The sequence below is a fragment of the Drosophila mauritiana genome, chromosome X, assembly GCF_004382145.1.
Source record: "Drosophila mauritiana strain mau12 chromosome X, ASM438214v1, whole genome shotgun sequence".
Classification (NCBI taxonomy): Eukaryota; Metazoa; Arthropoda; class Insecta; order Diptera; family Drosophilidae; genus Drosophila; species Drosophila mauritiana.
Window position 1 is genome coordinate 8,186,539 of NC_046672.1, and position 25,467 is coordinate 8,212,005.

Here is a 25,467-nt window from a genome sequence, read left to right on the forward strand (position 1 = left end):
AATAAACGTTTAGACAGACCGTTTTCGGGCAGACCGTTTTATATACCATATATACTGTAAAAAATACTATATAATACTCATGGGTGTGTAGCTCCGCTTAATTATTGGTTTATGGCCAGGATAAAAATATTTTTTTTATTATTGCTTATAAAAAAATATATAGTTAATCAAAAATACATAAAGGAATAAACAACCCAATTTAAAGCCAGAATTCACGTGTTGAAATGAGCTAATTTCAAAAACTCAAAACCAATTTAAAAGCCTGCATTTTTAAATCAATTTAAATCAACAGAAGCAGCGATTATTTAACAGTTTTCCGGCTTGAGAGTTGCCAAGTTTCTATGTTATTTAATTAGTTATAATTGGGAATTTTATCAAATGGGATATTTCAAAGGTCTGAGTAATGGTCACTCTGTATTTACTTCAAAAAATAAGTCTTCGTAAACTAAACTTTTCATTAGCAAACTGCAATTTTTCAGAACAGTAGTGCAACCAAAATTAAAGACAAAAACTCAAGAGCGAAAAATCAAGTAAGTGCAGTTCTCCAACTTTTGTAATCCATGCTTAAACACAGCGATCATTTATTATAATGTATATTTAACACACATATTTAATATGCACGCGAATAAAATGAAAAAGTCAACGCCAAAGTCTTCCAAATTAAAAAAACGAAAAGTAAAGTTTTCTTTGTACATTTGAAAATGGCAGGTAGTCATTCGGTGATTTCCAAGACCTTTATAAAACTGAGATGAGAAAACTCATCATTTGGTAATACTAATAAGTAGTGTACATTCATTTCTGGATTATTTCCGAGCAAATCATGTATTTGTATATTGTATATTTTCCTAACTTCTTAGAAGTCATCTGCACGTTTTTGAGCACAAAAACACCTTGTCCTTGAAATTATTTGTTCCACCTGGGTTCCTATAAGCAAAAGTAGTTTTCTTTTTAGTGCATCTAAAAAGGCAGCTTATTGTTAGCAACTTACATGAAGTCTACGGGGTTTTCAGTTCTTTAAACTTCTTTCTTTTGCGTTGCAATGCCCGCTTACAGTTGTCGTATGCAATTTCCATTTCGACTCCTTTCCGGGTTTATCTAAACAAGAATTGCGAATCGGTTTTGATCAAAGTGCTCATCCTCTTGTCTCATCTACAGTCTACTTACTGTGCCATAACTTTGGAAGTTTTGCTTTGCCGATTCTTGCTTCTGTCGTTAAGCTTGGATCTGCTTTCGATCTCTTCACTCTGTGGCTATGATTATGATGCAGTTGCTCCTCGCCGGAGATGACGCCACTCTCGTCCTGCGATAAGCACACACGCCCTTTGCTCGTGCAGGTGGAATCACCATGCGATAGCCTCCTGATTTTGCAACACAACTGGCTGTCGAGCCTCCTTGAATTTTAATCTTTGTTCGCATATCCAGAGCGGTGGAGTATCTGCAATTCAAGTTGTTGTATTTGTATATATTGTATGCATACATGTTCTAGCCACTCTGTAAAAGTTAAATGCCCCATTAATGTAACTAAACTAAATGTATGTAGTAGCATAAACAATTTTAAATAAATGTACCAATTTAATGGAAAAAACAAAACATCCATCACAGCTGATTTGCAAGAGAAGGAAGGTTCGTGTATCTGGTGGTCAGCGAGTTGGTATTTTTGCAGCATATTTTCGCTGCTGTCTGCGCACCATAAAATTGTTTATATTACTTTTTAAAAACATTGGCAAGCGTATATTTACACAAAATATAAACCCTTAAGTCTTATAACCAAACGGGTAAATATATTTCAACGGGAAAGTGCAGCAAAAGCACGCGCGAGTTCGTTTCAACCACATGGTATTCGGTTTGGATTTTTTTGTGGTAATTTTCCGCGGCATTTTACCGCACGCGTTAGTGCCATACGCACACGGCTCGCGGGCCGTATTATAGCGACGCACCACGGTCACGCTGCTCAAAGTGAAACGGCCAAACGAAGAAGACGTATCGTGTGTGCTCAGACTTGTGCTCTCAAAATTTTTGGTCAACTACATTATTCAGCTCTGGTAGCGAAACAACAACAACAACTACTACTACTCACACTTAACAACAGTACGAACGAAATAACAATGCCGTCGACGCAGCGCCGAAACGCAGATATAATATTTTGTTTAGTTAATTCTTTTGGAGCAAGCAAGTTCTTAAGCGATCGAAAAATAAATGAAATGCAGCCGCCGCACATGATATGCAGATTAATTTCAACAAAAAGCGATCAAACTACCGCGGGCGGGGGTTATTTTTACCACTATATTTGACAACAATTTGTATACTGTTTTTATTTGCTGCCGTTGTTTTACCTTTTGGCCAGTCATATATGCATATATATATATATATATCTATATATGTATATCTACATAAATGCACATGAAAATTCGCGAAACGGAACACACTATAGAAACGTTAAGCAGCAGCGGCAGTAGCAGCAACAAGAACAACAACAGCAGTAGCAGCAACAACAACTACTACAACGAACAGAGACGACGTCGAAGGAAAGATTTTTACTCGCGTCGCGGTATACTTCAACTGTTTTTGAACTTTTATTGCGTGTTTGCTGCTGCGACACAACTTGAGCGGCGCCACAAAGCGGAGAAAACGTTGACCGCGTGTGTGTGGCGAAGAGCATGCGCTCTCTCGCCCGTATACGTATACGAGCTGTTGTGTGGTGGTGTGCGTGTCTGCGCCAGTCGGTACGCGATTTCAGTTGCGCCGCTCGTTTCGCTCGCGTTTATCGCGACTCACACACTAAAGTGAAGGCGGGCGACAAGCGCTGCCATTGCCAATGCCACAGTGTTGTCCGTTGTTCGCCGCGTTCGCTCTCGCCGCAACTCGAGTCGATATGCCCGAATTCGCCGCCGCGCCTGGCTGTGTGTTACTTGCTTGCTCCCAATTTAGACAACCCCCCCTCATTATTGTTTTCCTTCCCCGTCTCAGTTTAGAATTGTAACTAAAACAGATCACAAGCCAAAAACAAACAAAGAAAAACCTAAAGAAATATCAACCAAAAGTGTGCAAATCAAAAAGATTCTACAATCCGAATCGAAAACAAAAACATAAGAACCACAAAAGCAGCAGCAGCAGAAAGAGAGAGAGAAAGAGAGAGAGAGCAGCGAAAAGTTAACTGCGAATTCATCGGCTGAAGCAAAGCAGCGGAGCCCAAGTGCAAGCGAGACGGCAGCAGAGCTCCGCTGCAAGGCAACGGGATAGACAGAGAGATAAATAGAGAGACAGCGCAGCAGCGATAAAGAGTTTGAGCAGGCGGGAGAGCGAGTAACGGCGGCGACAGCAACACAGCCACAAAAGAGAACGAGTGAGGGAGGGAGAGCTAGACGACGACCTACTACACAAAAAAAGGTGAAAATTTTTTTCATTTCATTCTTTTACCTTTTGATTTTTCTTTCTTTACCCCCTTCGAATTTCGTTTTAGTTGTATTTTGTGGTATCTATAGTTAATACATCTTGTACGCCTAGTCTAGTTTTAAGTGAAAATCGTACGAAAAAAAACCAAGAAATGCCAAAGCAAATAATGTAACTTGCTCTCTCTCTCTCTCTCCCTCGCACACTTCCTCTAGCTCTCGCTCTCATTTCATAACTCGTTTTGCATAAATTTCATATATTTTATTAATTTGTATATTTCTTTGTTCAACCCAACTAAGAATCAAACGCCTTTCCTAATTCTCGTCCAAAAAGTCCAATCAATTCAAAAACATTACGAATTTCGATTTGCAGCTTTGTAGCTCACTTTCATTGAAACCACAAAGAAAAAATTGAGAGAGGGAGAGTGTGAACATTTAACAGTAACGAGGGCTGTTATTAACATTTCAGCGGTGCATAAAAGAAACCAATAAACATTAACCAAAAAAAAAAAAAGAGAGTTGCTAAAAACCAAACAAAAATGTCTGCATTTTTCAATCCTTTCGAGTGTGTTTTGTGGGCGGGCTGACGTTTGACATCACGCGGGGCTGCTTCTTTTGCTCCTAGTTACTTTTCTTGGCCCAGAGCTGTGTGGAACGATTCATAGTAAGAAAGTATCGTTGGTTTACAATGGGCACATTGGAACACTTTTCTATGGAAAGTGCACCACTTGCCGCCCAATGTGTTTTTTCTCTCTTTCGCTGCCCCAGCGGCAAATCTTTATCCTTTCGCATCGAATTCGCCGTCTAACAGTGTGCGTTAACATGAAAGCGCTAACAGCGGCGGGGCAGCCAGAGAACAAGGCGAAAGGGGGAGGGGGGGAGAGTTAGTCAGTGGATGAGTGTTCGCCAGCAAATCGTAATATACTTTTGTAACAGACCACTGCTTCGGGCCGCGCTGGCGGCAGACTGAACCGCGTTGTCACACATTGAAAATTTCAACAAACTTCGCTACGCTGCCGACGTCGACGTCCCCACGCCAAGTTAACCAAGCGAGTGCGAGCGAGTATTGGGCTCTTGAATTTGCCGCACGCTCACTTGTCGCTTTGTCGCCGGCCGCTCTCAGTCTCGCTCTCGTTTTTGGGGAATAATTTCAATGATTTTTCTTTCCTTTGAAAAGAAGTTTCTAGCAGTTGTAGTTGTAGTCGGCCATGGGCTAAGATTGTATTTTTATGTCGCTCTTCGTTCGTAAATTTCACTTAGTTTGGATATTTTATCATTTTGCGAGGGGTTTTGAACAGTTGTAACACATTTTTGCACTTGTAGTTTACGCAAGTTATGGGTTTGTTTCGGCATAGCTTAAGTTTTCTCCCACAAATGTTAAATTGAGTGGGTTTGAAGCATTTTATCATATTTTTGGTAGGCTTTCTTTCGGGTATACGCTGTTGACTGTAGGTTTTCATTATTTATAAGAATTGGTTTCATAGCAACAAGTACTTATGTACATATGTGATTTCGCCACTTTCTAGCCTATTTGCTCATTTCGTACATTTTAGACAAATCAATGAATATTTCTCATTTTCAACATATTCTATATTACAATGACTAGCTGAAATATGTAGCCTTCATTGGTGGTCGTTCATATAATGTTTTTTCCCAACTATCTTATCTCTTTTGATTGGATTTCACATGTTTAAGGGGTCAAAATGAGTGTATTTTTCAATGCTCAATTTGCTTCCGTTTTTCAGCATGCTCACTCACGCACACACTTCTACGCTTTAAACGCTTGCGGTTCTGTGTGTGCGTGTATGTAAATGTCTAATACTTGTGTCAATTTTCCCTAGTGATGTAATAGATTTTTTAGGTGCGGCTTCTTTTTCCGCCTTCATTCGCTCTGCCATGTTCCACACATTTTCATGCTCTTTAATATTATTTTTTTTTTAGTTTGCCAACGAGGTCAGACTGGCACACAATACACATACAAATGCACGTGCATTATGAACGCGCGCACACAGAGACACATCCCTAAATAAATCGCAGTTTGCAGTTCTCCCTTCCACCCTTGCTCTTCTCTGTCTCTCTTTTGTCTACCTTTCATATGCCCTACCTGTCAGCGATCGCTGTTGTTGTTACTGTTAAATGCATCTGTTACACTCCTCTTCTTTCTTAAAACCTTACTTCCGGCTTGATCATCCATCTCATGCTCTCCCTCCTCTCGCTCATTCTCACTGTTTCTGCATAAATCAGTTGCCCGCATTTTGTTGTTATCGGTAAATTCTAGTGTATGTGTGTGTGCTGGTTGGGTGTATCTGTATCAGCTTGTAGTATTACTAAGCCTTGTTTCGGTTTCACGCCCTTTTTATTTAATTATCTGTAGAATGTGCGGCGATCCAGAGATTCCGATTCCGTTATTCCTCATTAAGAAAAGTAAACACCAGCCTTAATATGTAAACATTACGCATTTACATACATACATACGCATTACATACATATGTACCTAAATACAAACCAAAGAGATTGCCGATATAGTATTACGAATTTTAAGAATCAAGCTCAACCTAGTTATTGTTTGTTTCATTATTTACTCGGTCTGTAATATTAAAAGTAACTGCGGTCGCATTTTCCAAAAGTAGAGCAGAAAGCATTGGCTTTACCCCTTTTGTTCCTCCCATTTTCCGACCGATTGAAATACGCAAATGATTGATGTAACTTTGTTAGTGCTCGCTTCCTTTGCCTTTAAATTAAGCCCATTAAAATTAATTAAGATATTGACCCAGTTCGCTGGCAGTCGTCGGAAAACCGCCGGCACAGAAATAAAATTGTTTCAAGTGCCTGACATTTTTACATTAAAGCGACATGACGTCATTAGATGAACTTGTTGTGCTCAGTTTGCTTTTGTTTGGTTTCTGCTGGAAAACAAGCATAAGCAGTTAATAATTGGCAGTGATTGCAATAAATGCAAATGTTCTTTTTTAAATGGAGCATGCAAAAAGAATATAAGGGGGGAAATCAGCAGAGATTGCAAATAAAAACTATAAACAAACCACGAAGTACTTTAATTTATATGTATGTATGTATGTGTATGTACATGTACATATGTACATTAGTTTGAATGCTTGAACTGCGAAATTCCACTGTATTCCGTTGGTTTCTTTATTTTCCATATCTCGCTGGATGGCGGTAAAAGGGGGAAGCAGAAGGTCTGAGTTAGAAAAACAAATGCCTTTAAAGTAATTGTGATAAGGCGATAAGCCACTACCAATTTTTCTGCTTGATAATTGATTTCGAATTCAAACCATTTGTTTATTTTGGGCTGGAAATATTTCAATGCTGTTTCTTTCCGCTCTCGCCTTCCACTCTCTTTCTTTTTCCCTCTCTCGCCTTTTTTGTCACTTCTTTCGCTTCTCATCTTCATCAACCTGTTGTTATTATTGCTTCTTTTTAGTGGGCAATTAAAATGAGCAGAAAAAAATAACAACTAAGAAGAAGAAGAAAATGAGCAACGGTAAATTTAACTTGCTTGTGTGAGCGGGATGGCAAATCTCTGTTGTAAAAGATATTAGTTTGAAGTCTGCATATGTTTCTATGTTTTTGTACATATTCAATAATGTAAGCAAGCGAATTTTTGCCGTACAAAACAACCTTGTTTCGTCTTTTTTTTTTGTAACATTTTCGTTTTGTTTTTTTTCTCAATGATTTTTTTTACTCATTTCGCATACATTTCAAAACAAACAATACAAATTCATTGATTTCGACTTTTACTTTCCTACGCATAACTGTAAATTTCTTGCGCCTCCGCTGTGGTCGCTTTCTTTGTGGCGTCTTCTTCCACGGCAGAACACCAGCGCAAAAGAGAACCGAAATCTTGGACAGAGAGAGAAATAAGTGTGTCATCCACATGCCTTTTATTCAGTTTGACCCCCTTTTTCCCAAAGTGTAATGCGTAAGCATTGAAGGATTGACCATTAAATTTTACTAAGTATTTTTTCACTTCTCTGACGTCAGCCAATAAAAAACTACAACCCAGCCTAAAGCAACAAATTTATGTAAATGTACATATACATATGTGTCTGTGTGTATGTATATTTCTTTAATTGATTAACACGCAAAATGTTGTATTTGTATTTTTAAATGAAGCGCAATGAAAATAAAATTACAAGGAGGCACTCAAAGCGCAGTCACAGTGGTTTAAAATGTTTTTCGTAATTTCCTATTACAAATATTGCTGTTCTTGAGACAGTGTTTAATGGTGGAACTCATTGCCAAGGAGCTCACTTTTATTAGTTCGTACACACGTACATACCATATGTATGTATATTTTTTTATTATTTGTTGGTCGAACACACGCATTGTGGTTACAACGAGTTAGCAGTTTAGGCAAAACGCAATCAATTAGCACATGGTTTATGCCAACAGCAATGCCACTCTACGTATTTATAAATATCTGCTCATATATTTACATATACCAATGTATCTATGTACGTACATACATATGTACATATACTTCGCTTTTCACGAACAACGAACAGTAGCAGCAAGGTCAGCGACAAAAGCTAATTTCCTTTCCGTCTGACTTTTTATCCTGTCTCGCCAGACAGCCACGAAATCCCCCACAAACTCCCCGAACTTTTCGCTTGAACCTTCGCCCCTTGAGTGTATTGATTTCATTATCCAACACCGAAGCCTTAAAAACGTGTGACAACTTCCAAATACTCTATAATTTAATTGGGGTTTTTATTCTATGCTAATATAGATATATGGTTATATGCTAATATGGATGTGGATGTGGATGATTCTGTTTCGCTGTCTCAGGCAATTGTCAACCCATTATTTAGCTAACCTCTGGTTTTTAGATACAAAGAACAGCAGCGGTCACAGCAATAGTGCAACAGACCATGGAAGAAACCCGGTTATGATACGAAAATCTATCCAAATGCTTCCCCATTAGCAAAATGACCAAAATTTTCAAAAATTCTAAAATGCCCATCAAGTTGCCTTTGAGTTTTCTGTAAGTCCTAATAATGACATTTCCATTTGGTACCTGAGAAGTCAGTTGAACAAAATCAGTTGAACTAAATCGGTTGAGCAATACGGAGCAAAAAAGCAGTGCATAAAAAAAAACAAAAAAATATAACATAAAAAAGAACAAAAATTTTTTGGAAAAAATTTTCTTTTGATCGAAAACTTGTGTTAGTGGTGCTAATATCGTGACCCAGAGTGCGCAGGCAAGTTGTACACACATGCAAATGTTTAATTTGTATTTTCAGCACACCTGGAACAAATTTTTTATTCTCCTTTTGCTTCCTTGCGTATTTTCTGTGCCTTTGTCTATGACCAGCTGTTTTGTTCAGCATTGTTTAGTTTTTCCCTTATTTTCTGCAACACCCACTTAGAATAAAAATTTATAAAATCAGTCCCTAGTTGTTTCAAATTTTATAGCCCCATTTTCGTTTCTTTAACCCTCAACCATAATTCATCATCCTAATCAATGCATTGATTTTAACATTGAAACTCTTAAGCTGTACCCTAAAGTGTAGGGTATTTAGGAACTACAATTCATTACCCTTGTCCGGGGGCCTTGAAGTTGCCCTCTTCTCTCTTCCCAGCGATTCTCCAGTTCGCTACCCCCAGTTTCCCCTCTCGAAATAACGGTAAATAATAACAAATCGGCAGCTGACTCCGTCTGCAATCCCATAGAGGCTAGTCTTTTTTTTTTTTTTTTTTTTTGTGTAGGACATGTCATCGACTTGGTTTTTGTTGCTTGCCTGCTTCTGCGCTTTCTTCTTCTTGGCGTCTCTTCTGCTTTTGTGCAAAGGAGCGTTTAAAAGAAAAGGGGAGAAGGTTAGGCACTTGGCAAAAAAGAATATACCAGTTCAATGACTTAGAGGCGTCCAACGATTTCGGGGTTGTCTTTTATATTTACTGTTATTGCCCTTTTCCCCATGGGACATTCTTGAATATCTAATATGGAGCATGTCGTTTTCAACACCTGCACGTACTCTCTAGAAATTGTTATAATATTCTTATTTTTGTTTATCATATTGAGTCATACGCTGTCGACTGAGTGCACTGAACAAATTATGTATTCATGCAGTTCAGCATACAAATGTACATATAGATTAGGGATGTGTGTATGTGCATGCATATGTACATACACATACATGGGGTGTTTGTTTATCTATCTTAGTAATGGGATTTTTGTAGAGCTCGTTGATTTCTCGTGCACGCAGCATTTCCGCTCTCCGGGTTTTGGTTTTTTGATGTGAATGTTTCTGTTTCGCTGACCCAGGCAATTGTCAACCCATTTTTTAGCTCCCCTCTGGTTTTTAGATACAAAGAACAACAGCGGTCACAACAGTAGTGCAACAGACCATGGCAGAAAACCGCTTGTGGTGCGAAAGTCTAGCCAAAAACTGATTTTCTCATTAGCAAAAATAAAGAAATGACTAGGTCAAAATTTCCAAAAATTCAATAATGTCCATCAAGTTGCCTTTGAGTTTTCTGTAAGTCCTAATAATGACATTTCCATTTGAAACCTGAGAAGTCAGTTGAACAAAATCAGTTGAACTGAATCGGTTGAGCAATACGGAGCAAAAAAGCAGTGCATAAATAAAAAAAAAAAATTTTTTTGAAAATAAATTTTCTTTTGATCGAAAACTTGTGTTAGTGGTGCTAGTATCGTGACCCAGAGTGCGCAGGCAAGTGGTACACACATGCAAATGTTAATTTGTATCTTCAGCACACCTGGAACAAATTTTTCATTCCTGCCTATTCTCCTTTTGTTTCCTTGCCTATTTTCTGTGCCTTTGTCTTTGACCAGCTGTGTTGCTTATTTTATTTTCCTGATATTTTTCCACACCCACTAAATGGCCTTCTCCTCTTTTCGTTGCAGGCTCCCGTGGTGGCGATTGCCAGCGTCTGCGACAACCAAGAAAACAAAAAAGAAAAACCATTCAAATAATTAAGGTGAGTAATCCAAAGCGATCAATCGCTATCGATAAAAATGATACCAATGTCAAGTGCAATGTTAATCGCGAATGTTAACTGGTTAATCGCGTCTGCTAACCACTCAAACGGCGAAACACGTGCAAAAAGTTTTTCTCTGAGTAATGCGAAGAATTGATGACGAAGCCCCAAGCCGGTCGTCTCTCTTAAAAAAAAAAAACCCAGCCCCTCTCTTCTATTTCCCTAACTGGTTTTTCTTGCATGACTTATTCGGTTACCATGTGCACCCAAAGTTGAAGTCTGCTAAAGTAGATGCTGTAATTGGGAAACGTGAGTGCTAAGTTAGCAATTGTTACAGATTACATTCGAAATTTTCTAACCATACCTATGTTAAATGAACAATGGTTGTCTTACTTATTCAAGTTGTTTTTTTATAAAACAAAAACCAACGAGGATTTTAAATTATCGCAAGTTTGCCAACCATCTGCTCTGCCATTCCGCAGATTTGTGTATGACTTATCCTTATCGATGAGGTCACTTAAAAGACCGTGACTAAGTCTTTAGCCTGCTTGCTCAACATGCAACTAAACGGAATTCGATGAATCAGCTGTTTGCATGATTTTAAGAGTTTACATTCAATTTAAGGTATATTTTTCAAATGCACATATGTAAGTACATATGTATGTACACATCTCTCCTCTTGACTGACGTCAACATTGAACAATTGCGTCCTGGTTTTATTTTTCGACATTTTGCATGTTTGCGACTGACACATGTTCTTCTGGCCCCTTCCCCACTACTTACATACGTACAGCCAAGATGTCATAAAAACGTATTATAAAAAAAAAAAATTCAAAAAGATTGTTGCTACCATCTTTGGTTGTATATACATATGTACATATGTGCGTTTATTGGACAGGGTTATTTTTCGTCGATTGGCTGATACTTTTTTGGCTCGCCATTGTAACAGCAAATTTGGGTCACTGTAACAGAGTTTCTGCTGACTGTTAACTTAATCGCAACTATAGAAACGCAAAGTAAATCGAAATATTCTATGAGGATTAATAATAACAATACAAATTAATAATAAACTGATTAGAATAAACATAAAGGGTTCCACTGTAAGACCTACCAGCACTTGTCCTACTGTAAATGTAACTGTAAAGCTGAGCTATCGCTTACAGTGATGGTGAAATGCAGTTGTTATTGTTGTTGGTGCTATTATCATGATTCACGTACCGCTCCGCTCCAAGAATTTTCTGGAGAGGCAGCGAAACAGGTGCTGGGCCCCCACTTCCCCTTCCCCTTCCCGTCACACTCGCACCCACTCCCTCTGATCCATTGAGGCATGAAAACGAACGTGAGCGGTGGCACGAACAAACATGTTGCGCGGATGTGTGGCAGCACTTGTTATATCCGCCGGATGATTGTGATTACAGTGTGCGGTCACATTGCAAGTGCATCGTTCTATGAGCATCGTTTTTTTAAATCAAAAAATTATTTTAAATAACTATAAAAACAATTCATACTTAATTTTACAATTTGACATGCCTTGTGCGGCGATCAAAAGAAATACACAGATTTAAAATGCACTCCCCGTTTTTGTTTCTTCGACTGATACACCCATCAAATGTGGAACGGAAATAAATAAATACGTACAATAAACGGGGAATTGTGGTGTATGTATATATGACCACACATCCGTACATACATATGTATCTGAGTGCGCTCGTTTGCATATTTTATTGTAGTTTATGATTCCTCTTGTCAGACACGTACATAGCTCACATTTCGAAAGCCTTCTCGAATCTTGAACAACGAGTCGAGTTCCACTGAAATTGGATAGCTCCCCGAATTTGTGGGCGGAAAATGGGGCGGCAAAAAAGAAAAGGGGCGAAAAAATTCCTTGAATCGTGGGAAATATTATGGTAAATCATTCGAGACAGTTTCAAATTTGATGTGATGTGATAGCACAAAAGCGTGGAACACTATAACTAGGCATACAGTTCCCAATCGGTTTTTAATTCCCTGCCGAAATGAGATGTCATGTGGGCACAGTCAAGACTCGTAAAGCGTAAATTATACCATTTATGGCCGACAACTTTTTATTGAAATAGCAAAGTGCATAGCTCATGGTTTCGGGTGTGTGCACTGTACTTAAAGCGAGGTTAGCCGTCATAGATTTATAAAATATTAAGTAGAAGTAATAAACGATCAAGCCAAAATGGCAGCTCGTCAATTGTGAATTGTGTATTGTCGCTTGGCCTTGAACCTGAATTTTGCGCTTCTCTTTATTTTGTTTCTGTTTGCCGTGTGCTCACTGTTTTCGTGCTTTTTGTTGGTTATTATTCTTAGTATAATACCTTTTGTTTTATCTGGTGCTCATCCTCTCTCTCACTCTCACTCCAACCCCCTTCCCCTTCAACGAAATTGCGTACAACTCCTCTTCCTTCCCTTCACACATTGCAGAGTGTTGTTCTCGTTTTCATTTTCGTTTTGGGTTAATGAACTGAAATTTTACCGTTTTTTGTTGTTTGCTTATATCTAGGGGCACTTTTTGCGTAAATTTAAATTTTTCATTTCTCTCGGTGCTCGCGCTAGTGTTTGCGCGCGCGTGTTTGTGTGTGTGTTAGGCGGAGTTTAAATTTGATTTCGATCAAATATTTTTGCACATTTTTCGCATTTTCTTTTGGTTGGGCTGCCATGGTGCTATTCTTTCTTCTTTATTGAAATTCAAGCAATGAGCGGCATTTGCATTTATTGTGCATTTGATTTCGCTTTTATTGCTTCCTATTTTCGATCCTCTTTGTAGTTGCTGTGCTTCTGTTGCCGAGCTGTTAAAAATAGTCGTTGCTCATGGCAAGAGAGAAGAGAGAGTGGTAATTGGAAGATTAAGAGAGAGAGAAAGAGAGTGAGAGCGAAGAGAGCGAAGAGCGCGCGAAATGTCAAACAAAGCAAAACAAACTGTCAAATGTCGACGTCATGTGAGTGCGCACACACACGCACGCACGCGCGCACGCAGCAATTGTGTTGGTGCAAGTGACGTTTCCCATTTCTTTTTGTTTTGCTTCGTTTCGTTTGCTGATTACTATTTACAGAAAATAACGGCAAGTTGCGACGCGAATTAACTGTGATCCTTTACTAAAAGATGTAGATTCTTTGAAAATTCGTGAATAAAAACCAGAGGATCGAATTCACAGATTCATCCTGACAAGTTGGTAGTAAATAACGGTGATCCTTCTCTAATGAAACGAGAAATTGTTGTAATTGTTACGCGAAATAACTGAACCATTTTCAAAACGTATGCAGACAACATTTTGTGCTCCTTACTGTGAATCTAAATGAAAAAGGACTTCACATTTATCTGTTCTCCAACTAACTAAAAACTAATCGTAATCGTTTTAAGTTTAAACTAAAAAAACGTGGGCTATTTAAATAGCATCAATTCGCTTTTTTGTGGGTCATCCAAAAAGAAACCAAAACACCCACACACACCCACACACACCCACACATTTTGCTCTTTCCGTTTTGTTTTAGTTAGTTTCGTTGGAATGCAAGTCCAAGTGAATCTTTTTTTTTACATGCATAAATATATTATGTTACATATGTTATGTATGATTTACAAAAATATAGAAGTGGATTGTGGAGAAATAGGCGCTTGGGACTAAATCTACATCCGGCACCCGGCATTTATCAAAACGGCAATGTCGGTGGAATCTTTAACTAGAAACAACTAAGCGTCGAGCAATTTAAACTAAACACACAGTCGTGCCTCTCTATAATAAACAGAGAATTTTCATAGATCTTTTTGGCATTAAATGAGTGAAGCTCCTAAATGTACATATGCAATATATTCCAGCAGTATCTACTGTAGATAGGCATGTATGCTCATACATATTTCCATTCTCATAAATGCTCTCTATTGTAATTTATGGCAATTTGCGTATTTACAATAACAATTTTCATTTGCACTTTGCTCCGAAAATAAGCGCAGTGCTGCATTTGCCAGCCGGCTGGTGGAAGGGGGATAGCAACAATCGATGTTGGTGCATAACTGTTGTTGTTGCTGTTGCTCGATTTTCTTGTTTCTTCTATCATTTTTGTCACTGTTGCTGGTGTTGTTGCACCGACGTCGCGCTCAATTGACAGATTGCTCCACTTTTGACCCAAAAGTATTGTACTGCCCACACAGCCCGACATTACACCCCCCTCTCTCCCCGCTTTTGATGTCGCTTTTCGTTTTCCACCTCCCCTTCTTCGTGCATCTTCTTAGCAGGCATGCGAAAATCTATGTTAAGGTCAGCGCACTTAGGTGATCCTAATAAAAAGGACTGTTAACGCGCTGTTAGAGCTCTCTGTTAATCGCAGCCTCCGTTAACAGTGGAGTCCTCTGTAAAATACAATATTTTTAAAATCTTAGTTTTATAGTAGGACATGATGTCTTATCATTTTTTTGTTGTAAATCATTACATTTTATAAATGCATATAAATGTATGTATGTATGTATGTATGTATGTATGTATATAAAGACGCATTTTGTTTTTTTTTTGGTGAGGGAACCCTCTTTCTGGGAGGGAACCCCTCTTTTTTTTGTACATCGTGAGTCTTCGTGAGTCTCCGCGAATCATGCCACTCTATAAGGGCCGGCTCAGAGTTCCATCTCTATTTGCATGACAGGAACTACAAATATTCCACGAAAACTCCCAAAGGGTTAGACCTAGACCCTTCACTTGTGCCGGTTGTCGGGGGTCGTGTTGATATAAAGTAGAAATTTGATTAAATAGTATCATCGTGTTTATTAGGTGCGCTATCAAACCAATTAATAAATGCATTTATATTTATTAAGGCAATTTGCATGTTCTTATTTTCCCAAATGTCAACTTTTCCGATTATTTATTTACTTTTGATATATTTTCCCCTACTTGCAGACTGCTAAACGGAACAACTAAAAACTACAAGCAAATTTAACCAGGAGAAAAGAAAGGAAGACTAGACATAATCATAAACAGAGTAGATAGAATTAGAGAACCCGCAAACCCAACAACTAAAACACTAAAAAAACATTAATTCTAATACAAAATCACACATAAAGAAGTATTTTTCGGCCTTAAGTGCAAACACACACACACATACACACATCCACACCCACACAAACGAAACAGTGGAATAAATGTAATACAACACCAAGGAAGAATCACCTTTAGCCTTATATACAATTAAATATAATTAAGAATCTAGCAAGAAAAAGCAGAGCAAGAATCCTATCAAGAAACCCAAAAAGATAACAAGAAATATTTTTTAACGATGGGCAGTGTGTAAGTAGGCATACAGAGAAAAAAAACTATTACACGATATACAGTAGATATAAAGAGCCGCATATTCACACCGCCTCACACACACACACACACACACACACAGTAAGCATAAATCCCCAATGAAATATAATAAAACTTCGTCTCCCTAAAACAACTGTAGCGTCCAAAGGGAGGATGCTTCCCCGAATCGAGCAGTTGGAGAATACCAAGTAGCTAGGGACTTACGGAACGAGGATTTGATTCCGGAACATCCGGTTGAAGCGGACGAAGATTCGGATAAGGAGAACCAATCGCCGAATCAATCCCCCAATCCAAGACCCATCGGAAATTGTGAGCAAGGAGCTGAAGTTGGTAAAGATACTCCAAATCCCGACGAAGCTGACCAGTTTTCGGACGAAGAAGTTGAGAAGAACGAAACCAACAGCAGCGGCAACGAGTCGGAAAGGGATGCTCGCAATTATAGAGGTAAAATAAATTGCTAATTTATATAAATGTTGTTTACACAAATTCTTTTCATCATAATACGCAGATCGTTTAAGTGCTTCTAATAGTGAGGACGAACAGCTTCACCAAGAATATTCTACTTCACCAAGCGGAAGAACCATCGAAAATTGTGAGCAAGGATCTGAAGTTGGTGAAGATACTCTAAATCCCGACGAAGCTGACCAGTTTTCGGACGAAGAAGTTGAGAAGAACGAAACCAACAGCAGCGGCAACGAGTCGGAAAGGGATGCTCGCAATTATAGAGGTAAAATAAATTGCTAATTTATATAAATGTTGTTTACACAAATTCTTTTCATCATAATACGCAGATCGTTTAAGTGCTTCTAATAGTGAGGACGAACAGCTTCACCAAGAATATTCTACTTCACCAAGCGGAAGAACCATCGAAAATTGTGAGCAAGGATCTGAAGTTGGTGAAGATACTCTAAATCCCGACGAAGCTGACCAGTTTTCGGACGAAGAAGTTGAGAAGAACGAAGACAACGGCAGCGGCAACGAGTCGGAAAGGGATGCTCGCAATTATAGAGGTAAAATAAATTGCTAATTTATATAAATGTTGTTTACACAAATTCTTTTCATCATACGCAGATCGTTTAAGTGCTTCTAATAGCGAGGACGAACAGCTCCACCAAGAATATTCTACTTCACCAAGAGGAAGAACAAAGGAATATGCAGAATCTGACTTGAATCACGGCAATCGCGAGTACCAGGACTCAAATCACGAGTATCAGGACTTGAATCGCGATTACCAGCTCTTGATTCGCGAGTACCACCTCTTGATTCGCGAGTACCAGTACTTGAATAGCGAGTGCCATGATTTGCATTACGAGTACCAGGTTTCAAACCAAGAGTGCCAGGACTTAAATCGCGGGTACCAGGAATCAAATCAAGAGTGGCTGACTGACTTTAATCAAGAGTACCATTACTTGAGTCGCAAGTACCAGGCCTTGAATTGCGAGTACCAAGACGTAGATCGCGAGTACCAGGTTTTGAATCCCGGATACAAGGAGTTTAATCACGGCAATCAGGACTCAAGTGACGAGTACCAGGACTCAGATCACGGCAACCAAGACTCAAATGACGAGTACCAGGACTCAAATCACGAGTGCCAGATCCTGAATCACGACGTCCAGAACTCAAACCACGAGTATCAGGACTTAAATCGTGAGTACCAGGTCTTGAATCGCGAGTACAAGTTTTTGATTCGCGACTACCTGGAATGGAATCGCGAGTACCAGTACTTGAATGGCGAGTACCAGAAATTGCATCACGAGTACCAGGTTTCAAACCAAGAGTGTCAGGATTTGAATCCCGGGCACCAGGAGTTTAATCACGGCAATCAGGACTCAAGTGACGAGTACCAGGACTCAGATCACGGCAACCAAGACTCAAATGACGAGTACCAGGATTCAAATCACGAGTACCAGGACTTGAATCAGGAGTACCACGACTCAAATAACGAGAACCGAGTCTTGAACCAGGAGTACCACGACTCAAATCTCGGCAACCAAGACTCAAATAACGAGTACCAGGAGTTGAATCACGGCAACCAAGACTCAAATGACGAGGACCAGTATTCAAATCACGAGTACGAGGACTTGAATCAGGAGTACCACGAGTCAAATCACGGCAACCAAGACTCAAATAACGAGTACCAGGATTCAAATCACGAGTACCAGGACTTGAATCAGGAGTACCACGACTCAAATAACGAGAACCGAGTCTTGAACCACGAGTACCAGGACTCAAATAACGAGAACCGAGTCTTGAATCACGAGTACCAGCACTCAAATAACGAGTATCAGGTCTTGAATCGAGAGCACCAGTATCCAGAATCTGATGGGGGAGAGGCCGCTGGAGAAAGGGTCTTTTATATCAATTTACGAGAATTCGCTACTTGGGTATATCTCTCTCATTTAACAGAATCTGAACCTGAAAACTTCGATCGTTCCTTTAATGCAACCAATCGGCCAATCGATCGCCCAATTCCAAGACCAGAGTCACCTTTACCGCCACCTTCGCCGGAGAGACAACACTCTGAAGGCGAGTCGCAAGCTTCAGATGAGGGATCGTCTTCTGGGGACTACTTAATCGATCCAGTTACTGGGTGGCTATCGCACCGACGAGAAACTTCTTCCGAACGCGAGGAAGAAAGCGACCACATCCAACAGGAGTCGTCGTCAGGGGAAAGTATAGACAAACAGGAAGATAGCGACGACGACGAACAGCAGTCGCCGGCTGAACACACTTTTTCTGATAGACGCGATTATTCGCTAGGCAAGCAACAGAATAAGCGAAAATCGTCACACCCTGGGAATTCTTATGCGAAGAAACCATTTTTGGACGGTGACGAAGGAGAGACACGTTTGCATTTATCGTCTCTGGGAAGTCGCAGACCAGTTCCATCAGAATATGAGAATAAAAAACCCATAAAGCGTAAATTGCCTTCTGATAGTACGGATTCTAAAAAATTTAAACCAAACTTGCAAAGTGAGGAAGACATATCTGAGGAAGAACGTGAAGATACGGAAGGCGAATACTCTGACAAAGAAAACTCAGATAGATCAAGAGATACAGATTCCGAATCAGAAGGAGGCCACGGAGCTTCAAAATCTGAGGAATCTGATCAGGATCCAGCTTCTGAAGGCGAAACCGATCAAGATCCATCTCCTGAAGGCGGAGACGATCAAGATCCATCTTCTGAAGGCGGAGCCGATCAAGATCCATCTTCCGAAGGCGAAGCCGATCAAGATCCATCTTCTGAAGGCGGAGCCGATCAAGATCCATCTTCTGAAGGCGGAGCCGATCAAGATCCATCTTCTGAAGGCGGAGCCGATCAAGATCCATCTCCTGAAGGCGGAGCCGATCAAGATCCATCTTCTGAAGGCGGAGCCGATCAAGATCCATCTTCTGAAGGCGGAGCCGATCAAGATCCAGCTCCTGAAGGCGGAGGCTATCGGGATCCAGCTCCTTATTACGACGATCAGGATCTAGCTCCTTATTACGACGATCAAACTTTTGATTCTGAGGAGGAGGATTTCAAACCATTTATATTCTCAAAGGAAAGGGAGATCTTGAAATGTTTAACAAATCCTTTTGGGGATGATACATCTAGTTTGGAACTTAGCATACAGCTCTATAGGGTATTTGTAGCTTATAAACTGGAAGACGTATACAGCAGTCTTGATGAGAAGGAGCAACCAGACCAGCAACTGAAGCAGCCAGAGCAACAGCAGCAGCCACACTTGCAACAGAAACGGGAAATAAAATATCAAAAGTTGCAACTGGTAATCTTCTGGCAACAGGAGCAAATCTTTCTACATGAGCATCTAAAACATTTTTCCGAGGAACCACAGTTGCAAAAGGAGACTCTCTTCCCACAGGAGCAATTCTTTCCACAGGAGCAACAGGAGAAACAGTTTCAACAGGAGCAACTCTTGCAACCGTTGCAACAGAAACAACAGTGGCAACAGGATAAAGTCTTCCTACAGGAGCAACAGTTGCAAGTGGTGCAAGCACTGGAGGAACAGCGAGAGCGGAATCGCCACCTCTTTGAGCAACAGAAACAGTTTGTCCAAGAAAAAGTGCGCCAACAGAAGGAGCAGCACCGTTGTCAGCAAAATCAGGTCAACCGCGAACGTAAATTGCGCCAGAAAAGGGAGAAACAGCGATTGGAATTCGAACGAAACTTGAAGTACTATTGGGAGGACTGTACTCGTCAGTTGCGTTTGCAGCGCGAGCATTATCTGATCAAGCTTAAGCAGCTGGAGAAGCTCAAGCAGCGCTCGTTGAAGGGGAATCTAAAGCCCGAGCTGATGCAAAACGATATGGTCAGCATACCGGTGGCCAATATGAACGGCGGCCTTAAGGCGGCCAGCAGCGGTTCAGGAGTTGGTGTAGTGACATCCGGCGGCGTCGTATCCTCGACGGTGTTGGCCAATGCCCCCCGTGTTTACCTAACGCCCTCCTCCACATTCATGACCAATCGCCAAATGGCGGGTGTGGCGACCACCGGAAGGATGAGCGGACAAGTGGTCGGTGGTTCATCCGGCACAGCCTCAGCCGCCGGTACCGTTCGCTATTTTTCGCAATTCAGCAAAGTGCAAACGGCCGGCGGACCCAGTTTGCAAAGGAAACTGGCCAACGGGGATACCATTGTGCTGGCAACCGGCAGCAAAAGTATGTTCCTTACTAGCAGCGATAATAAGGCTATTCTGCCGACCGTCGCCAGCAATGGCAACGGTCTGATCACAGCCAAAATGGAGCTATTGGAGGAGGAGGTCATGCAGTCGATAACTGTGATTGATGACGATGACGAGGAGAAAAAGGAAGTCGCTGAAGACGAGGAGAGCAGCAATAATGCCAAATCCATTGGCGTTCAGCAGCCAATGGCTGATAATGAGCCCGAGCTGGACATTGTGATAAACAATGTGGTATGCTCGTTTAGCGTCGGCTGCCACCTGAAGCTGCGCGATATTGCGCTGCAGGGATCGAATGTGGAGTACCGTCGCGAGAACGGAATGGTGACAATGAAGCTCCGCCATCCATACACCACTGCCTCGATTTGGTCGTCGGGGAGGATTACCTGCACTGGTGCCACTTCCGAGTCAATGGTATGCACTAAACCATACAACTTTGTTAGTTTGATGATCTCACGTATTTCTTTAGGCGAAGGTCGCAGCACGCCGCTATGCCAGATGCCTTGGCAAGCTGGGATTTCCCACTCGTTTCCTCAACTTTCGCATTGTCAACGTGCTGGGCACCTGCAGCATGCCGTGGGCCATCAAGATCGTCAACTTCTCGGAGCGCCATCGCGAGAACGCCAGCTACGAGCCCGAGCTGCATCCTGGTGTGACTTACAAGATGCGCGACCCCGATCCAAAGGCCACCCTGAAGATCTTCTCCACCGGCAGCGTAACAGTCACCGGTGAGTACTGTTGTTATCCTCAAAGTCTGGTCAGTGTACTAATGGTCTTGTTTATTTATTTAGCGGCTAGCGTAAACCACGTTGAATCGGCTATCCAGCACATATACCCGCTGGTCTTCGAATTCCGCAAGCAGCGTTCGGCGGAGGAGCTGCAGCATCTGCGTCAAAAGCAGCGCCTACAAGGCGGCGGTGATCCCACTGAAGTGGAGAATCAGGTCTTGGCCGACAACAAGACTGCTTCCCTTGATAACATCTTTGTCAACACAACAGCGGCGCACTCTAAACCATCGTCGAATGACCAAACATTAGCATCCTCGGTAATTTTGTCTAGCACAGTTGATAGTATGCCTCGTCTGAAACAAATTGTCAACTATCACCAGATGATGAAGACTACCCAGGAAGAGCGCCGCCATATATCGATTAATGGGGAGAAAGTCGATCCGGCTTCCACCTCACCGGCGGCAGCAGCTCCATCCACCTCCTCCTCAACATCCTCAACATCCTCAACCGGGGATAATATCTGTGCCAATGCCCGTCGCCGGGCCACCGAATGCTGGGCAACCAAGCTGCAGAATAAGCGTCCACGTTACAATGATCCCGGTACTACGGGCACAATTAACGCCGCTTCGTCCACAGCATCAGCCGCCACATCTTCGGTAGCCTCCCAGGCGGCACATCTGCGTAATCCTCCCAAGACGCCCGCCTTGGCCAATGCTCGTATGGTAGGCGCCAAGGTGACAACATCCACACGCAACAGCATAATCGTGCAGCAGCAGCAACAGCAGCAGCAACAGCAGCAGCAACAGGGGCAGCAACAGCTGCAACCACAGCAGCAACAACAGCAGCAGCAACAGGCCAGGTTTTCGCCCAGCGAGTTCGATGTGGACGACTTGATCGAGGAGGAGGAGAACAACGAATTGGATATGCCCTTCTAAGCTAGCGCTGCCCGTGCCAAAATATTTCAACTAAATCAAGGATGAAACACTACAACACAACACACGCCACACTCACACAAATCCCCACGAGCTTCTTTCCGTATTTGTTGTTTATTCGTTCGAGTTATTTTTCATCACATTTATTTTTGTGTGCTTGCCGCATTTAAACCAAACTCGAGGAAACCCGGACACCGAAGCAAAAAGCACCCACAAAAGCACTTGAATCCAAAGCGAATCACCAGTTCCAGAAATCACCAACGACAACAACAAACAAACAAAACACCGCAGCAACAACAAAATCAAGAGCCAAATATTTAACAAATAAGGTGAGTAAGTCTTCGTCATTGTTGAATTGTTGATTTGTTGAATAGTTTTCAAAACTGCGCACATTTTCTTGCAGATTTACGTTTAAACTACTTTGTAAGTCAAGCGAGCACACCAGAGATAGCGAATATATGATTTCGATCCCGACGTATCCCAGAAACCTCAATAACATCTAGATGGTAAGCAGAGAGCTTACCACAAGGTAAACTTCAGTTTAGACTTAAGGAAAATACGAAATCTGTGGATTGCCTGGGGGAGGAGTCGTCGCCACCAATCATCGCAATTGCAATCATTTGTAGAGAATGTAAGAACAGCGCCAAAACAAATACTTTAAATCACACGTATGCAGAACTAATCACCTGGACAGGAAGAGGACGATAGGAGCAAGGTGCCCGGGCGGATCGGATCTGGCAGCTTCCTATCTTAATCTGTTTTTTTTGGAAAGCTGCCCAAGCAAGCAAACTACAATTCTCAAGTAAAAACCCGTGGAGAGGAGGAGGATAGCTATCAATTATCTAAAGAACAACTGATTGTATATTCATAGTAATGTTTATTTGTTTTCGCTCTAAGTCCTACATATTAAATACTATACATAAGTGCTGCGTGTGGAGCCAAACAAACGAAATGCGTTTGAATACGATTGTAATATTATTATGCATATATACAACACACACACACAAATACCAATATCTGGTCACTTCTAACCAATTATAAAAAAACTGGAAAAGCAGCAAGTAATTATGTATGTTTTAATTTGTGCTAGCAGTTTTTGTGTTGCGCAGAAACTCGAATCGAATTAAGAAAAAACTCCTGTAAGATGATGACAAAAAAAAACATTGTAATAGGATAGGCCAGAGGAGTCGATTTATGCGCGACTTATTAACAATAAGCTGAAACACATATATATATTGTAATGTTTTTTTTGTATTTCGCTTAAGCGTAGATTTACAAACTTGTTCCTGTGTTGTTAAAATCAGAAAGTAAATATTTTAGTTAACTTAACGAAGCATACGCATACACAAACACACTCACACACACACACATTAAACAAAAGCATACGTATACATATACATAATATTAAGGCATCCAAACAAACAAACAAACAACCAAACAAACGAACGAACGAATCATAAGCAATAATAGAATGTTTTCGTTGTAAAAAGAGGTAAAAAATTAAAACAAAAACAAAAACTAAAGAAAGAAATACTCACGTTAAACATAAAATAACAAACTCTAGATGTTTTGGCGTGCCTTCACCCATAAATAGGAAAACGAAATGAGATACGATAGCCAATTGTACAATCATTGAAGAAATAGTACTTCCAGACCACAACAGAATCCAAAATCTTTGTACATACGCAACCAAAATTGATGTTTTCCAATTAAACGTGAATTGTCCCATTCGTACAACAAGTTCAATTTTCATTTGTGCTTAAAAAATGAAACCAACTTTCATATCGTTCAACTTATGCATAATCAAAATAGCTAAAACGAAAGTGAAAGGGAAATTACATATTATTAGTGAGAAATATCAACATTTCTTTTCCTCTATTTATTTATACATATTTTTGGTCTACAGTTTTTTTTTTGATTTAATTTTGTTTTTTTTTGTTTGTGTGATTTAATTTGCATAAACAAAATCGAGAAATGAAAATGCCTTTAGGGAACAAATAACTAGCGCGGAAAGGAAAGAGATAGGTTTAAGTATAAAAAGTGAAGGATATTGAACAGATCGGAGCCGAAATGTATTTTTTGTGTATGCGAATATGTGAATAGGTCGACGAAGGCCGAAGAACGTGTTACAATTGCAAAATTAACTAGCCACTAAGCTTTAGTCTTAAGTTAGCTGACAAACTGAATACTAAATTGTAAGCCACAATGCATATATAGCGATTAAGAATGAAAGTGAAACAACAAAAAAACAAAAAACAAATTAAATCTAATGGAACCTAACGAGAACATAATTGTAAATAAAATAGTTGTTAGCAAATCACAAAACAAACGAAAGCAAGAAACCAACAATAGTGTAATGTCTTCACGTCTAACTGCCTTCGAAAGATTCAAGAATTATTGAAATTTAAGCAAGCCCACATTTGAATGCGAAGTAGTATTCTCTTAAAACACGACTGCAAATTGCTTCACTTCAACCTTGTACTTTCAACACATTTTTTGTTAGAGCAACAACAGCAACCAACAACCAACAACCAACAATTAACAATTAACAGACGAACGGACAAAGGGACAAATGGACAAACGGACAAGAAAACGGACAGACAAACGGACAAATAGATCGAAAAGCCTAAATAAGTGTATTTGGTTTCAAGAACTTTGAAAAAGCAAAACTTAATATTAATATAGTATACAGATATATTTTTGATTATTATGTATTTAATGAGAAAAACAATGAAACGATAATGATAATGATGCAAGTATCGATGATAACTAAGTGAAAACAAATTGAGAAATCAAATAGCATAATTCTGTTTTTGTTTTGCCGTAAAGACTGCATTATACCAACAATTAATTATATACAAACATAATAAATAAATAACTGATAAATGGGGCGATTAGGCTTTGCACTAAGCAGAGAACAAAACGGATGGATAAACATTTAAAGCAAGCATGCAACAAAACAAAAAAAAAAAACAAAAAAAACAAGAAGAAAACATGGAAAATAAAACCAAGAAACATTTATTTATTAGATCCTAAGTGAAGACTACGATTTGCTAGCGGAGATCAAGTCAGGCCAGAGCGGACCTCCAAGGTACCGCATCCAATACGAAAAGCAAGATGAAATTACCTTACCAAAACGTGCTAGCCCTCGAAAATCCACCATTATCTCCATGGTGATCGATTATTCGGGATGGGGCGAGTCTACAAGAAAGTCTAAAATAGGGCGAGAATCGGAGTAATTAGTAAACCATATATCGTATGATAAATCAATTACCAACTAACTGGCTAACAAAACACGTATATCCACTAAGATTTATAGTTTCCCCCCTAATCCCTGAAACTAATTCTAAGTACATAAGTTGCGCAAGCAAAACGCTAAGAAAAAGAAAACCTAAAAGTTAGTTATATACACAAAAGAGGATATATGGATGATGAGTGAATGGCGGTAGGTAAGAAGA

At 40.2% G+C, this 25,467-nt stretch overlaps 2 protein-coding genes and 1 long non-coding RNA gene across 9 annotated transcripts; 2 read left to right on the forward strand and 1 right to left on the reverse strand.

The window, feature by feature from the left end:
• Positions 1–676: 676 nt before the first annotated feature.
• On the reverse strand, positions 677–4,342 carry LOC117148697 (cysteine-rich perinuclear theca protein 1). 6 transcript variants are annotated; one of them, XR_004459921.1, is made up of 4 exons: positions 4,328–4,342; positions 1,165–1,435; positions 989–1,095; positions 677–924 (listed from the first exon to the last, which is right to left on the reverse strand). XR_004459921.1 is itself a non-coding variant. In XM_033316241.1 (4 exons), the coding sequence occupies exon 1, from the start codon at positions 2,657–2,659 to the stop codon at positions 2,426–2,428; it is 234 nt and encodes a 77-aa protein (XP_033172132.1). In that variant the 5' UTR covers positions 2,660–2,674; the 3' UTR covers positions 677–924; positions 989–1,095; positions 1,165–1,435; positions 2,334–2,425. The 6 variants fall into 6 exon arrangements, 1 of the variants encoding a protein (XP_033172132.1); XR_004459919.1 differs by lacking the exon at positions 4,328–4,342 and adding an exon at positions 2,078–2,165; XR_004459917.1 differs by lacking the exon at positions 4,328–4,342 and adding an exon at positions 1,740–1,757.
• LOC117148698 lies at positions 1,947–15,323 on the forward strand. Of its 2 annotated transcripts, none has more exons than XR_004459922.1 (4): positions 1,947–2,088; positions 2,968–3,387; positions 10,279–10,352; positions 15,260–15,323. It is a non-coding gene; the product is annotated as an uncharacterized LOC117148698 (long non-coding RNA). The 2 variants fall into 2 exon arrangements; XR_004459923.1 differs by having other exon boundaries at positions 1,947–2,042.
• Positions 15,324–15,795: 472 nt separating this feature from the next.
• On the forward strand, positions 15,796–25,399 carry LOC117147117 (trichohyalin; the record flags this gene model as incomplete). The annotated part of the gene is made up of 7 exons (XM_033313885.1): positions 15,796–16,111; positions 16,176–16,394; positions 16,459–16,677; positions 16,739–20,763; positions 20,819–21,077; positions 21,141–22,338; positions 22,413–25,399. Coding segments are annotated over 6 exons (5,910 nt in total), but the record flags the coding sequence as incomplete, so codon positions are not given.
• Positions 25,400–25,467: the final 68 nt, after the last annotated feature.